The 16,541-nt window shown below is 40.9% G+C and overlaps 1 protein-coding gene across 1 annotated transcript in view; it reads left to right on the top strand.

Moving 5' to 3' along the window:
• Positions 1-16,541, top strand: part of si (sucrase-isomaltase) — a 138,626-nt gene that overhangs the window by 53,370 nt on the left and 68,715 nt on the right. The window contains exons 14-18 of the mRNA XM_079573199.1: positions 294-407; positions 1,007-1,091; positions 2,419-2,536; positions 10,174-10,345; positions 15,328-15,444. Of these exons, the coding sequence (XP_079429325.1) occupies positions 294-407; positions 1,007-1,091; positions 2,419-2,536; positions 10,174-10,345; positions 15,328-15,444 (606 nt within the window). The remainder of the gene's footprint in view (positions 1-293; positions 408-1,006; positions 1,092-2,418; positions 2,537-10,173; positions 10,346-15,327; positions 15,445-16,541) is intronic.

Below are 16,541 nucleotides of genomic sequence, written 5' to 3'. Positions count from 1 at the left end.
CGACAGTCCAAAGCTGAATATCTATGTCCTTATTATACACAAAAAAGGCACAAAAAGTCGGTAGAATGATCCGAGGTAGATAACAAAAACTATTGGGTGAAGCCGGGTCACAATCAATTTGAACACACACGTCTACGCTGTATCATTTTGCCCTGGACCGAACTCAATCCAATACCCGCGCTGGGCAGGATCAGATATCTGCAAAGCCGTAATGTGGTTAAGAAGTTGTTTTGTTCAAACTCTATCGGATTTATGGTTGTAAACACATTTTGTACTCTCTCTCCCTCCCTCAGGTGTGGCCCGGAGAGACAGTTTTCCCCGACTACACCAGCGAGGCCTGCATCGACTGGTGGGTGGATGAGTACGAGAAATTCTCCCGCGAAATCAAGCACGACGCCCTTTGGATTGTAAGCGGTTCATAAGCCTTAACAAACACTCATTAACTCACGGTTCGCCCAGTTAAAATGTCCAAATTGTGTTATTTTACAAAAAGTCATGAGAGCTCCGAGCATGAGAGCGCGAGTGCCGTTTTCACTTCAATACAGAATGAATATTGAGGTCAATGAGAGGCACGAGGAAACAAGATGAAAATTGTGTTATTTTGATTTTGGGGAATTTCAATAGCTCATTATCGGGGCTTTTGCAGCGCTGCGCACACTTTCCAGCTTAACAAATACCTCAGTTTTTGCGAAAGCCGGGTCAGGTGTGTTAGCAGATGACAATTTTGAAAAATTGTTGGGCGTGAATGAATCCCAGTCACGCCAAAAAAGCATTCAAAGAAAGCATTGTGTAAAAAAAAAAAAAAATCTGTTTGCCAAACATCCATTTTCTGTGCTTGGAATTAGGTGCTTTCTTGGACAAACAAACCTTCATTTGAGATTGTAATTTTGTGATAGTTGAAGATGATAACAAACTGGGTGGTAGCCATCATAACTCTAGGCATAGTTGTTTTTGTTATTTCTAATTTGAATCCCCTTGAAATACATGTATTTATTGGCATTCGCAGGACATGAACGAGGTGGCAAACTTCAAGAAAGGATCCGTCAAAGGCTGCGCTGACAACAACCTCAACTACCCTCCATACACTCCACGTAAGACACAAGCAACTACAATTTCAGTTTACAGGTGCTTGTCATATATTTAGAATATCACGAAAAAGTGCATTTACTTCTGTTATTCAACTTAAAATGTGAAACTATATGAAATATTCATCCTCTGTGTCACTTCTGAACGTAACTGCACCGTTGACGAGCCTCTCTCGGCAGCATGTTTTTAGCTTTTAGCCCGTGATTAGCTTTGTTTTGTTTTCTTGTAACCTCCGCTTCTCGCTCACTCCAAACTTTCTTTCTGCTGCTCGATTAGCCTGCAGTGCCCTCTAGCCGCATGTGAATTATATATTTGATTTTTTTTTAAACCTTAGTCGCTTAAATAACAATATAAAAAGTGGAGAAAAAAAGCTGTGGAACAACAGCGTTAGGTGGTTTAACGTGAACAATTACTCCAGCATTTTACCTTTTAAAATCCCCATTAGATTATTATTGCTGCTAATCCCATGACGCTTAGCAATAGCAATTTTTATGCAGATTAGTTAATATTTGCAACACTATTTCAAATTTTACAATGCATGAAATTAACGTTAGCCTCTAGCTTCAAGACAAACTCACCGATCTTTATAAACATAGATTTCTCCTCCACTGAAATATTTACATCCTATAGCTCCTTGTTAACACGCAGTAAGTATTATCTATCAGGAACACTGTCCACCACAGAATCTTTTGCTATGGCCTTATTTAGGTTTTCAGTTTAGAATCGTGCATAGCATACAGTACATACAGCAGTGGGAATATCACAGACTCTTGTTTGGCGAGCTCTATACTCGAGATAAAACAATTCTAATAGTCGTATTTCAGTTGTGGCCCATAGCACTGCGTCCTGACGTGACATCCCCAGGTAAATAAATAGGCTCTCACATTGGACTTAAGCTCAGACAATCCCCGTAATAAGATCATGTGCTCAAATAATGATGCTTCATAAAGTTAGCTCTGCGTGGAAACTCATCTAAAACTCCCCCTAGTGCAATACCCCCAAAGACCTCTTCCATCACGCCTTTCATTCGGCTTGCGCGCCGGCCGATATGACCCTAAATGTAACCGGACAGGCTACCATTTTTATTGCCGTTCCCCTTTTCCTCCATTGCTCTCTCGCTCTCTCTCTCTCGCCTTGTGTTTTTCTCATTGAGCACTTGTCCGATTGCAGAATTCATCACTTCCCCCCCTGTTCTTTCTGCTCTCTCCCGCTTTCTCGCTCATCACTCAGCCGTCCTCAGTGTCTAGGATTTGAATTCACCCCGCTTGCCTCCTTCACCTCACGCTACCCTGTTCCTCCATCTCAGGCATGTGTTTTTTTTTGTTTCCATAGGAGTACTGGACGGGGTGATGTACAGTAAGACCCTGTGCATGGACGCCAAACAGGGCTGGGGAACCCACTACGACGTGCACAGTCTGTACGGATACTCCATGGTGCTGGCCTCAGAGAAGTGAGTGCCTTCAGTGTATAATACATTAGCTTTTGTTTAGTTTTTTTTTTTTTTACAAGGGTTGATCATTAATTGAAGAAGTTGAGCCAAAAAAATATGTAAATGACATTTTTATTGTTTTATATCCACTGCATTGTATTTGAACCATTCTATCCAGTATTTGATATAGAAATGTAACACAGCTACGTACATAATAATTTGCTTGAAACGTATGTCGAGACACTACAGGCAAAACTCATTTTTTCATTTTTCCAGTTATCAGCCAGTAATCTACAGCAAAAGTTTCAAATTGAGATCTGTAAATTAAAATATTTACTCGCATGCAGTGAGTGAGTTGGAAAAACGTCCATCCGGTAGCTCGGCAGATCACCAAAGTCTTTATAAATCTCTACAAAAACTTGATGAGTTACAGTTCTGATGCAATATTTTGAACAACATACAAACATGCACGTCCTTTAAAAAAGCTGTGTTGAAATATCAACTTGGTCACTAACTCTTGACATGATGTCTCGAGTTTCACACAAGTATCATCAAAGCATAAGTAGCACGCTGCCTTTTTTTTATTTTTTTCGTTAATAAATCAAAGGGGAAAACTGTCAGAGAATCCGATACGAATATTGAAAAGTATTAAGTCAAAGTATTGCAGAGATTGGCAGAGAAGAGAAGTAGCAATCAAAAGATTAGGAGTTCAAAGCAGATTTTATTTTAATAACAATCATGAGCTTCAGTTTATTTGCCATTTGCAGTATAGTTTATATAAAAAATGTGCACCGTCAAATATTCACTCATAAAACATGAAAGACTGCCTTAAAATAAACAAAGCCACGTTGTTAAATAAGTGAAAAAAGGTTACAATTGAATTCTGATAACAAAATTGTGCAATGCAATTAAAAGGTAAAACAAAAAAAAGAAGTAATAAAGTCTGATCAGAGTGCATCATTCAAAGACGTCATAGCCTTTTCTGTTCATTTGATGAGGAAGCAGCGGGTCCTTAAAGGAAGAGGCCACCGTTTTCCCATACTGAGATATGATCTTACCTGAGCTTAGACGAGTTGATGCGTAACTGTCTAGTCTTTGTGCGTGCGCTCAGTCATGCAAATGTTGTTAGCATTTAGCCTCTCCCAGCAACGATGATATTACTGCACAGACGTTGAAGTATTCCAGGTGTTATTACGCCTCACAATATAGTTCCCCTTTTTATCCGCTTAGAAAATCAACATGTTTCATAGTGTGTAACTAGACTTGGATCGTGTAACGTTTCACGTAACTGTATTTAAAGGTACACTGCGTAACATTGTGGACTATACTGTTGCCGGCAAAACAAAACATGCTCCTAATGACCAGCTCAACACAGAAAATGCTAGTACTGCAGTGGTTAATAAACGAATGGACTTGGATGAAAAGCTAACCTGTTTAAATCTCAAATTCTACTAACTTTAGTCACATCTCCATGGAGACGAGCTAGAGACCTACCCACTCCCGGTAAAGTTCATATCTTAGGAGGGGTGAGCCTCATAAATGTTTGTTTGTACATTTATGGGGTACTTTTCAATGAGGAAAATATCTGCCATAAGATACATGCATTTATTGAATTTTACCCAATAAATACATTTCAATTTTATTTATTGGGTAAAATTCTACACGGTGTGGCTTTAAATAAAGGAAACATGGAAGAGCTCGGTAGCTTCGAACTTTACCCCAGTTTGGAGCTGTACCTTTGCTGGGAGAGGCTAAATGCTAACAACATTTGCGTGACTGAGCGCACGCACAAAGACTAGACAGTTACGTATCAACTTGTCTAAGCTCAGGTAAGAACATATCTCAGTATGGTAAAACGGTGGCCTGTTCCTTTAATGATGGCTAATGTCTGAGAGTGAAGTCTTTGTTTATAAATGTCTTCAAGGACAGAAAGTTCTGCACCTATGGCCAGGCTGGCAGATTTAAAGCTTTCTTTTCTTTCGCCGCAGCGTTTCCAAACCGCACCGTCATTGCAGAAGTGAGAAGACTTTCGATACCACAAATGATAATTAGAAAAGATTACCCTGGTGGTATTTTCTTCTTTTCTTTTTTTCTTCATTGTTCTTGTACTTTATAGCAAACATTATTGGGAACTCCAGGCTTACTATATTTTCCTTATAAGGTGCACTCACGGTAAAGTCTTAATGCATTCGCCTCACCTCGAATGCTGTTGGAGCAATATGCCATGAGCTGTAGGTTTCTAAGATCCAGCCCCTGGGAACCCTTGTCTAAATCTTGCGGCGTTCCCCACCTATTAGCCCATTGTGCATGTTTTATGTCGACAGTGCAGACCTGAAACTTCCCCAAAGGCATTGAGTAGAAAAGCTGCCCATGAGTTGTTTCGGCTTGCACACAGCCAGGCCAGGCTAACCACCGCAGACTCAAAGCTACGACTTTCTTTGGCAGCCTTGAAACGTAATGTTCGCAAAGTGCAACACACGGAATCAGTGTCGAGAGAGGGCGCACAAGTGTGAGTAACGGTCGGCGGACAGATTTGTGGCGCTGACTTGCAAATGCGAAATGCAAAAAATCCAGTCTGTTCCGATGCACACAGTGACTTATAACCTTTCTTTAATTATGCTCAAAATGGCGCCGACCGATAGCGGGGCTTATACCATGTGAAAGGAGCAGAAATATGTCTTAATGAGCACGACTCGCGGGGAGAGTGAATGTATTTCTCATCTGAGCCGGCCGCTAAAACAGTTTAAGAGCCCATTACTTAAAGAGAAATCAGCCTAAGTATAGAACAGAACTGTTGATATATGGTAAAACCGGGTCACAGTTATGTAAATTTATGCTTATCCATCACCCGCTGCTGCGAAGTTGGGATAGCTCTAGTCCATTGAAGGAAATATATGGATATTTTCACATTCACATATGCTTTAGAGGCAGTTTCATTGGCATAATCGCTTTCCATCTGCTTGTAATGGCGTGTTCTTTGTTCCGACGGTGAAAGTGCAGAAAAGAGTGGAATTTGCGGTATTTTTAGGTGTAACATAATACTAAAGTCACTGCTTCCTCTACTTTCTACTTTAGCACTGCTCTCACTGTGTCTACGATGGTCACAAATTGTGGTGACGCTTTATACTTTATTAAGGGGTGCTCATAATAAGATATTGATGAGCATTAGTAATTAATAGGTCATGAGTAATATGCTTGTAAAGGTATTAATACGCCTCTTATTATGCTTTTTTCTATTAACATACTAATAGGCCATTAACAGTATGCCAGTAAATATAGTGATAAGCTGCTCATTGTACTCAGGCTTTCCGTGGGGCATTAAAGGTTAATTATGCAACTTTTTATGTGTGAAAAAAAGTTTGACCTTGTAGTGACCTGTGTGAGTGGACAGCATGGCACCTTTACTTTCCGTCATAGTGGTCTCTTAGCTACTCCAGGATTCATTTTTTGGAAGGTTTTCACTGCTGACGGACACTCTCAGCAGAAAACCTACAAAACAATTAATCCTGGAGTGCTGTAGAGATCATTGTGATCCACAGTAAAGGCGCCATGAGGACCACCCATACAGCTGCTGGGTCACTACAAGGTTAAATATCAACTTTTTTTTTTTTTTTCACATAAAAAAAGTTGCAAGATGCATTTTAAGTCATCAAAAGTTAAATTAATGATGCCAAAATTAGACCATTAAAGACCACTAAATTGACTTACAAAACATAATTTATCCTGAGAGGCAGATCCTGAAACAATGGCATTGCTCAAGTATTTCTACTCTACATACAAATGTTGTAAAAAAACACAAACACAATTGGTCTAAAACAAATTCAGCTGCAGTTCTGACTGAAATTTCACAAGTTGCTTTGCTCAAAAGTTGCAGGTTGTGTCCAATTTAGTTTGGAATATCAAAATGTTCCCTCACTCTCCTGATTGAGTTCATGTTCTTTCAAAACGAAATATGCCAAAATCACTTGTGGCTTTAAAAATATAGTATATACAGTATGCTTTAAAAAGCAATGCCACCTGTAGTAACTATGATACTATTATCAACTGCCATGCTAATACTCCACGGATCATATGCTTATTCATGGTTTACCCTAATCCAAACCCTAACGCATAACCCAGTAGATTACTTAGTGCCTCATCAATACTTAACAATATGAATCTATGGCCCCTCCAAGATCCTCGCTCACAAAAGGTCTATGCATAGGTAAAGTGGGTAAAGTGTCTAGCCCAGGAGACAATAACTGGTGAAATGCAAGAATAAATCTTTTGGATTACCTTCATTTCTAACTATAAGCCAGAACCATGCGGCCTGTACAACTATGCGGCTAATTAAAGATTTTTATTTCAATCCCATGCCCAAGCCCATCCAGAATATCATATCATATGAAGGAATTGTCCCGTAGTTCAACCCTTTACCTTCGATCATTACCGGACTGCAGCGCGGGGAGGGGGGTGCTGCACGTGCTGTGTCGGTCATGTTTCTAAAGCACGGTGAGTGAGTGCCGCGCTTTAATACCGGCGCGACATCGAGACCATCGCGTTATGCACCTTCTCTCACAACCGTTTTAACTCAACCACAATAGGCTAAATACGTTGTTTGGTGTCCATTTATTGCGTAAAAGTATGGAAAATGCAGCGCGATGTTTGTGAAAAACGAGCGAGGAGGAGAGGAGAATGATTGGACTATTGTCTGTGTTGCCGCTACAACATGGGCAGACAAGTGCGGCCTGTACTTTTTCGTTTTTCTTTCTGAATTTATTTGTTGCAGCTTATATTCAGGTGTGCTCAATAGTCAGGAATTTACGGTAGCTTGATTGGAAAAGATGACCTGTGGGGATTACAGACATCAGTGGATGATTCAGGGGTGGAAAAGTTTGACAACCTCCAGTCTATCCTACAGACACAAAACACTCTCTCCTGGTTGTTTTCTCTGTTGATGTTACCGACAGAGACTTGCCATTTCTAATTTATATCAGAAAAAGTGTAACCTTGATCACTATAATATCTATGACAAATTAAAAGAAAACAAACAAATAAACTCTACAGAACGTGTACGGCTAAGAGGCATCCGAGCAGGTGAGCCTCATTAATGCATTACGTGAGCATTCGAATGACTTCAGTCTCAATGGTAAAGCAATTTACACGAGGCACGAGCCGCTCTGACTGTGCCGGCTCTAATGTGCACCAGTGCTGATGGTATGGGAAATTAAATCAATTAGTTATCACCATGCACCTGCACTAATGGGGTTTCAGCTGATGGGAAATAAAAACAAACACCGCTAATGTAACACAGACAATATAGCATAACCTTCCCAGAAGACAATAGTTTCTCGTGAGCGATGTACTTTTTGTTCTTAAAGGCATTGCGGCGGCCGAGGAGAGATGACGCTACTCGGTAGGGACACAGACAATGTACAAAAGACTACATTACATGAATATGAAAAAGCAAAACCAGCCCTAAAACTTTACTAAAATGTCCGAAATAACTGGATGTTTACGAGGTCTAAAACCGCACCAACTTCTCGATCATGGGGTTAAGAAGTTAAAAAAATTGTGAGGTATTTAACTTCTTAACCCCCCGCCTTAACAGAGCACATTTTCTCCAGTTCTGCTTTATTCAAAACTTAAAGCTTCTTGACCTGGGAGTTTACAGCCTATAGGCCAGTGTAGCGCCTCATTTGAAAGCTGAGGCCTACAAAACTCATCAAGGATTCTTCCTTTGTTTTTTGTCATTTTTGTTGCATTTTTGTCACGCTCTCATTGGGTTTGTGTAGCAAAAAAATGCGGAAAGAGTTTTGGTCTTCGCTTTCAAATGAGGCATTTCACCAGACTACAGGCTGTAAGCTCCAGTCAAACGCTTTTAGATTGGGGTAAAGCTGAACTGAGGAAAAACGTGCTCTGGGGGGGTTAAGAGGTTAAAGGAACAGGCCACCATTTTTACATACTGAGATATGTTCTTACCTGAGTTTAGACGAGTTGATGTGTACCTGTCTGGTCTTTGTGGGGGCGCTCAGTGGCAAATTGGCAAATTGACCAAAGATGTTATTAACATTTGGCCTCTCCCAATGTATTCCTATAGCTCCAAATGGGGTTAGAAGTGACCAAGCTCTTCCACGGGCACGAACACAGACCAGACAGATACGCATCAACTTGTCTTGTATGTAAAAACAGTGGCCTGTTCCTTTAAATAAAGGCAGCGTTTTTGAAGGCTATTTTGAATGGCTCTTTGACCTAAATGGTTTAAACCAGATTTTGTTTAAAGAACCGGATCGTTTTAATGCTATTTTACATAAATCTAACTGAACAAACAATCAATTGCATAAAAAATTGCAAAAAAAAACATTGACATGGCATTCCAACAGGTTTAAACCAGTTCCGCTGTAATCATTAGTGATTTTGATCTGAAGGAGCATATCTCAGCAGAAGAAGTCTCAGACAATTAGTGTTCTCAAAAAGGCTTCTTAAACAAATCAATAAAGAAGGAGTCTGTTATTGAACAGCTCCTCGAACAGATCCCAAAGATTCAGCTCCATCATTGTTAAAAATACACCATGGCCGCTGCTCGTGCCAGGTCTAGTGTCTCCAAGAAAACAGCAACAACTCCTGTAATAGTGCAGCCTTTTCAATCCTGCTAATGCCAATGCTTGGGCTCATCTTTCAGTGACACTTTCCTTAGAACAAAGAGAACATATTAAACTATTCGAATAATCACATGGAAAGATATTCTTGTGTGCCTCTGTAAGAAAGTAAGATCCGGCCTCTAAAGTGGCCAGTAAATAGTCCATATTATTAATAGATAGCCATATTATTAATATATAGCCTTACTCTTAAACCATAACAAACACAGGATCCTTTATTCTCTGATTGGTGCAGACGCCCTGCAGAAGAAGGAGAGGAAAAAGTTTCTAAATTGAAATCCTGGCCTTTCAAAGTCCTTTCAAACTTCAGATTTACAACACAACAATCGTGTCTTATATGAAGGCTAAAAAAAAATATAGCTTTCCACTGTCTACAAGGTCTCACTGACATTTAGATTGGAAGCACTCTATAGGTCAGCCAATGTATACATGTAAAAGGACCGTCCTATGGAATGGATGAACGCTGTGTCTGTGAAAACTGTCCTGCCTGTAATTAGTTAATAGACATGCCACTTTAGTGACAAAACAGCTCCTTCTGAATCGCACGTAATTGTCGACTGGAGCAAATTGACCCATTGTAAGGTCACACACACATTGTACATTCAGTGAAAAAGCCTTTTGAGGTCGTCTCTGCTGACTCACCGCTTCAATAAGGCCATCCGCGGCGCACCCATCCTCTCGCCCTGACTAATTAAAATGTATTATTGGCAGGAGACACATTTTGTGAACATCACCCGGGCTTTGTATTGTCATGGAAATCAATGCCTCTTCGATTGTCCTCATCAAGAAAAATAATAATGTACAGAGTTGGGGAAAACAGCGCTCACTTTTGCTGCAGTTTTTCAACATTGTGTGAACTGTATAGAACTTGTGTATGTCTTTGTTAGTCATTTACTAAACATTACATAGCAGTGAGTGATGGTCCTATTGAGACATTTTACCAAACACTACATTCAGGATTCCACTGTGTTGCATCTTAAACTGAGCTAAAATGTCTTCTTTTTGCTCGCCTTCCCTCAGGGCGCTGCAGCGAGTGTTTGGGGAGAACCGGACCCTGATGCTGACCCGCTCCTCTTTCCCAGGTGTGGGAAAGTACTCGGGTCACTGGCTCGGAGACAACGCTGCCAACTGGAATGACATCAAATGGGCCATCCCCGGCATGCTGGAGTTTAGCCTTTTCGGAATTCCTTATGTAAGTACAGTGTGAGGGCTATATTTTAGATTGCTGGTTCTCAACTGGTATAACACTGGGGCCCACCAAGCTATACTGCCTTTTCCTCACAATTGATTGTTGATTAAAGGGGTTAGATGCAAGTTAGCCATTTTATACTCACTACTGCCACCTCAGGTCATACGCGTAACTGCAGCTTCTATATTAAGCTCGTGCATGACGGCAATTCGGACCCGAAGTGCAGGATTTTAGAGGCAGTTGTGGTGAACAGGTCTGGGCTCATTCTACACCTTAGGACATGGCTGGAACATGTAGGGGAAGGAAAATACTTAATTTTAACATTTTAAAATTATGTATAGTCCCTTTAAACAGTTGCTCAGTACTCACAGTATTCAAGCAACATTTTCTCCAAGTATTTGTTTACTTTGAGCACTTGTTTGTGTCACTACATTTTCTTGTTCTAGAGAAAAAGTATATCAAAGCAACGTTACTCTTACTTGTAACGTTACCTGTAAATATTTCGGCTACTCTACCCTCCTCTGCTCGCGACCCACTGAAAACAGTACTGCTGACCCACAAGGGGTAGTTTGCCAAAATACCAGGATGAATGCTGCCACAAAGTCTTGCTATTTAAAAAAAAAATCTACATACACTTTTTTTTCCATTGTCAGTAAGTTCTCCTTGTGAAGTTCATTCCACATTATCCTGTTCGCACCGCTTTGTTTTGAAGATGAGGAAAAGATGCTATGAAGCTGTTTATGTAAATTAGTGAATCACAGACCCGTAGCCTCTAGCTAGTCGCTCGTTACGTTAGCTAAAGCGCAGGCACATTTCTCTACCCACTCCATGATAGCGAGCACATTTCGTCAGCAACTTACTGCCAAAATTATCTTGTTTGTGCATAATTTGCCGTTTGTTTTAGGCAAATGACCATTAAATCGTAATGTGTTTGTACTTTCCGCTGCCAAAATGTGCCAACAGTTCCACCCAACATTTCAATTTCCATATTTTTTTTGCCAGGCCTTTTCGAACTCATCTTGTACCCCCTTTTTTTTTTTTTTGGGAAATCGAAACCACTGCCAATTACATCTGTTAACGTCTGTTCCAAAACATGCTGTTCTGGCATTCTAAAGTTACATTCCCTTTTTCCCCCCCGCTCCCTTTAAAGTCGGTTCAAGCACTAATTGAGATCTGTGTTCGGGCGTGAGCTTAATGGCGGAGGGGCCGGCAAGTGGAAAGTGTGTCTGGAATAAGTTGCGTCAGAATATCTTATGAACGCTTCTTCACCTTCATTTAGGAGAAAAAGCATAAAAATAAAAATAAAAAATGCAGCTCAGCGGTGTCCACTCCGGACTTTGTGTATATGAGGCGAAAGAGAATCCCAGGGAGCCGTGCAAACTCTCCACCCAGCTGTGCGCATCAGGTGGGATCCTCGGTGCCAACTGAATCCTGGTGGGACTGTGTCGAGCAGATTTGGAAGCACTTTGATACGCACACGCACTTAGATATAGAGAAGGGATAAAAAGGAGAATCGAGCTGGAAGACAGTGTTTGCTATTTCACTGACCGAAACAGAAAAAAGAAAGTGATAATTAGGACTGAAACTGTAACTAAATTAATTAAAATAGGCTCTTGTTTCTCAATCAAAGACCCCAAAACTGTACAGTTATAAAAGGAAGGCAAGGTAAGCTTATTTGTAGAGCAGAATGTTTTAAATTCTATTCTCTGAGTGACAGGAAGCCGGTGCAGAGACCGGAGCACTGGTTGTATTTCCTGGTTCTTGTCAGGACTTGAGCAGCAGTGTTCTGTATGTACTGCAGCTGTCTGACTGATCGTTTAGAGCAGTGGTTCTCAACTTTTTGGAGCCACAACCCCCATTATAACAGGTAAAGGAGTTTGTGACCCCCCGCCTGGGTCACACCGTGAGAAATAAGGACATCATCCTACATAATTCTTAAAAAACAAAGCAAAAAAAACAAATGGCTGAAATAAAATTCATCAAACTTCAAACAAATAATGGCACTCTGGTAAAATAGCAAACACATGCTACAATAAAACATTAGATTATATGCTAATGAGAATATGTATATTTATCTAAATGATCTGGCGACCCCCCAAATTTGTCTCGCGACCCCTTGGAGGTCCCAACCCCCAGGTTGAGAAGCACTGGTTTAGAGAGGCCAGTGAGCAGCCGTTACAGTAGTATAACCTGCTGGAGACAAATGCATGGACGAATCTCTCTAAGTTTGGTTTTGACACAATTCCTCTAATCTTTTTTCAGATGTTTAAAAGCTGCTGATGTTATTGCTTTGATGTGGCTGTTTAAGTTCAGGTCTGAGTCCATGATTACTCCTAGATTTCTAATCTGATTTTTTGGTTTTAGAGAGAGAAACTCGAGGTGGCTGAAAACACTTTCTCTTTGTGTCTGTGGGCCAAAAACAATGATGGAGTTGGAGAAAGTGTTTTTGCATCCACAAACTGATCTTTTGGATGTAGTGACAGAGTGTATCTACAACATAGTATTCATTTATTTTTTTAAACAAAGGGCTACAATCTCAAATTAAAAAGATAACTTTATGAAACAAGCGAGGTGACAAAGGCGAATGATGTTTTGGTGTCGTTTTGGGGCTTCGTAGGAGATATGACCAGCTCTCAGGCTTTCACCCCCCCTGACTTAAAAGAGACGGAATGAGAAGTAGTGAAATAAGGGTGAAAAGCCTTATTTCACTACAACGTAAGGAGAGACTGAGAAGAGCAACTAGGAGGGATTTACAGGACGGAGACAGGAAAGGGCGTACCATATGGTCCTGCTCCCACACACTTATCCACAGAAAAGAATAAGCAACTACAAAATAATTCCATAAATACATTTTAAAAAATCCATCATTTCTACCAGTCACCACATGCACAGACTGTCTTCTAGTTTATCTATGTTAAAGCATTCATCACACTTAATTTGTTTTGTGTGCGTCTCTCATGCTTCAAATAAAGATGGTGATTGTGCAGTGGCCTCTGGATCGCGTCCATTGCCCACAGTAAAACGCAGCCAACAGTAAACAGTGGTCTCTGCGGACTGGCCTCTTTCTTGGACTGCTTTGTCCAATTAATGTAAATAAAGACCGCTGACCACATCCACCACCTGCCGATGGCAATCAGCCCGGCAGAAGAACCATCAAGGAAGACGTCTTAATTGAACATTTCAGGCTGGACATTATCCTGGTGTTAAAGGTTCTCTCTGACAGGGGAGTCGTTGACTGAAGTTTCAGTATCGGTTTTAAAAGTGGGATGGCTGTTAAACAATACACCAAACATAGTGCGATAGTCAATATTGTTTCAAGCTTGGTAAATATGACAGAGGCAGCTGTGTTTTGTCGCCAAGAAAAGGGCTAGACCTTTGAAGAAAAAGAACAAGGAAAAAACAAAAGCCCAGTGCATTATGGACTGAAAATGTGGGTTAAGACCAAACAACATATAGTGGCTATACATGTGTTTCCAATAATATCATAGCTCCAGGTGCCATTTTGAATACCGAAGTAGAATTATGCAGTGCTACATGTAATGATATCTTTACTCAGGATGAAAATAAATGACAAGTGATCGACAGTGGCATTTTTATGCACTCGTAATCATTGCTCAAGAACAGTTTAAACACGACCCAAGAGACGCAGGTTTATGTGATATAACCAGGAAATGTGGCACAGACGTAGCGGCTCTGTCTGTTGAGCTACAGCAGGATTTACTAAAGATCTGCTTCACTCCTCAGACTAAATTAACCCATCAAAGAGGAAACAGAACACCTTTCTCTGTGATTTTTTCAGTTTGTTATGTTATGTCTGAGTCAGTTTTTATGCTGTTCAAGACGTCAGCATGCTACCGGTTAGCATTTAGCTTCAACCGGTTGATTGAATCAACTGTCAATGGCTACATCTCGAACACTGATTGCATTGTCACATGTTGTGTCCAATGCTAGGTGTTTGGAGTCTCGTTCAGGGCTTTCTCTTGGAGAGGTCAGAGCTGAGCTGTTGAAGCGAAATGCTAACCGGTAGCATGCTAACATATTGAGCAGCTTAAACACTGACTAACTGGTTCCTTCACATAAATGTGCGCTCTCTAGGAACGTGTTTTTACTGTTATCTTCTTGAGCAATGATTACAAGTACATAAAAATGTCACTGTCAATCAGTTGTCTTACATTTACAGTATATCCTGAGTAGAGATATTGTTACATGTTGAAGCACTGCATAATTCTACTTCAGTATTCAAAATGGCCGCCATAACAACAAAAGTCACATGACTGAAAGACACGTATAGTCTTGCTTAGTTTGAGATTATTATCATTTTGCCAATAGAGTACAACAAAACCAATCTGTCTCTCAGTTCTTTTTCCTAAAGGCTTATTAGGAGTTTGAGGACCATTTGAGGCTGAGGTGTGGCGAATGCTTCTTAATGCATTTATTACATTAACCAATATGTTACGGGTGTTAGTTACCTCATAGCAGATTATAACTGATTCAAAATTAACCCCTGGGACCTGATGTGGGGTCAGTTCAGTTAGATCTTTTACAAAGAGTATTACTGAGAAGGATTTTCAAGTTGTTGTCTGTACTGGATTGTGTTTGTTTCGTCTCCAACCACAAGAGGCCAATCATTCATCATTGTAATACTGGTGCGGCTTCTGTTGTGATATGTGGATATACAAAAACAATTGAATTTGATTTGATATGACAACTCAGTGCAGATATCAGCTTTGAAACCCCATGCATAATAGAAAGCAGAAGAGGGAGGCATGTTGAGAGTTCAGCTTTCTGATGGTTAATGAAGCTGTTGTTTTAATCACGACAACCTTTGGAAGGCAGACGCACAAAGTAAAGGTTTTCAATATGATCCTGATATTTTAGCTCACTTGTGGAGCTCCCCTCGTGTCTGCACATCAGCAGATTTAAGGTTTCTCAAATGTCAAAGCTCCACTATTTCACACTTCACACAACACTGGCCTGCGTTTCAGATCGGCGCCGATATCTGCGGCTTCTTTGACGACTGCAGCGAGGAGCTGTGTCGCCGCTGGATGCAGGTGGGAGCCTTCTACCCATTTGCCCGGAACCACAACGCTCAAGGCTACAAGGTGAGGCGCACACTCTCACACCACAGTCGTTCTATTGGCCTGTCGAGTTCAGATTTATACGTCGCGCAAATCCGGAGCGCTGCGGGGCTTGTAACATCGCAAAGGTGATTTCGAGTGTGTGTTCTTGAAAATGGGAGGAGGATCCACCGAGGCCCGTGTCATGTTATTGTATAGTGTTGTATGGCGTGAGCAAAGGGACTCGGGTTATGTGGGTTTTGCGCATTGAAGGCGAGTTGTTGGAAATGATTATGGGCGCTTTGGGAGAGCAGGCACTTGACTGGACTTAAAAAAAAGAACTTTACAGAAACTCCCCGGGAAGGCTAGATGCAGTTGTGATAAATCTTGACATTATGAAAGTGTAGGTGGGTAGTTAACGGCTTAGATCGAGTTTATCGCCCTGTGTGGAGCATTCCTGTTAGCAAATACAGAACTATACAAGTATTTAATTACATAGCGTGAAGGACAGTGAATGAGTGCTTAATTATAAAACAGCGTATAGGGTGCAGACTGGCCGACCACACAGCAAATTCAGACTTAATTTAAAGTTAGATCTACACTCCATTTGCGAATGCATTTCTTAATAGAGTTCCTAAGCTTGCCATGACCTTATAAGAGCAGCAATGGCCGGAAGTTACTCACTGGGCGTTTGGAAGTTCAAATCCTACTCAAGCCCCAAACGATAATGCCGGTGAGAGCAATTAAAAAAGGTGAGCACATCAGTTGTGCGGATCGTGTCTTTTTCGCCTCATTGTTTTTTTTTTTTATCCAGCACACGCGGGCCAAGAGTTTGTGGACGTGTGTGTGTCTTTATCCTAAAAAACTGTTGATTCAAATCCCACTCAAGCCACTTCGTACTGTTGTGGTGCCCTTGGACAAGACACTTCACCTTCCTTGTTTATGTGATTGTGTGAGAGCGAATGTTTGACTCCAAAGGTAACTGAGGGAGTGATTGTGAATGTCATGAAGGGCTAAAGGTGTGTTGAAATGCACTGCTATAATAGTCTAGTACAGGGGTGGCCAACATGCGGCTCTCGGCTCTTGGCCAATCAGAATGCGGCTCTTTGCATGATTGGATATGTTTAATACAATGCGGCTCT

This window comes from Gobius niger (genome assembly GCF_951799975.1).
Source record: "Gobius niger genome assembly, chromosome: 1".
Taxonomy (NCBI): Eukaryota; Metazoa; Chordata; class Actinopteri; order Gobiiformes; family Gobiidae; genus Gobius; species Gobius niger.
The sequence above is the reverse complement of the archived record's forward strand: the minus strand, read 5'-3'. Positions and strand labels throughout refer to the sequence as shown.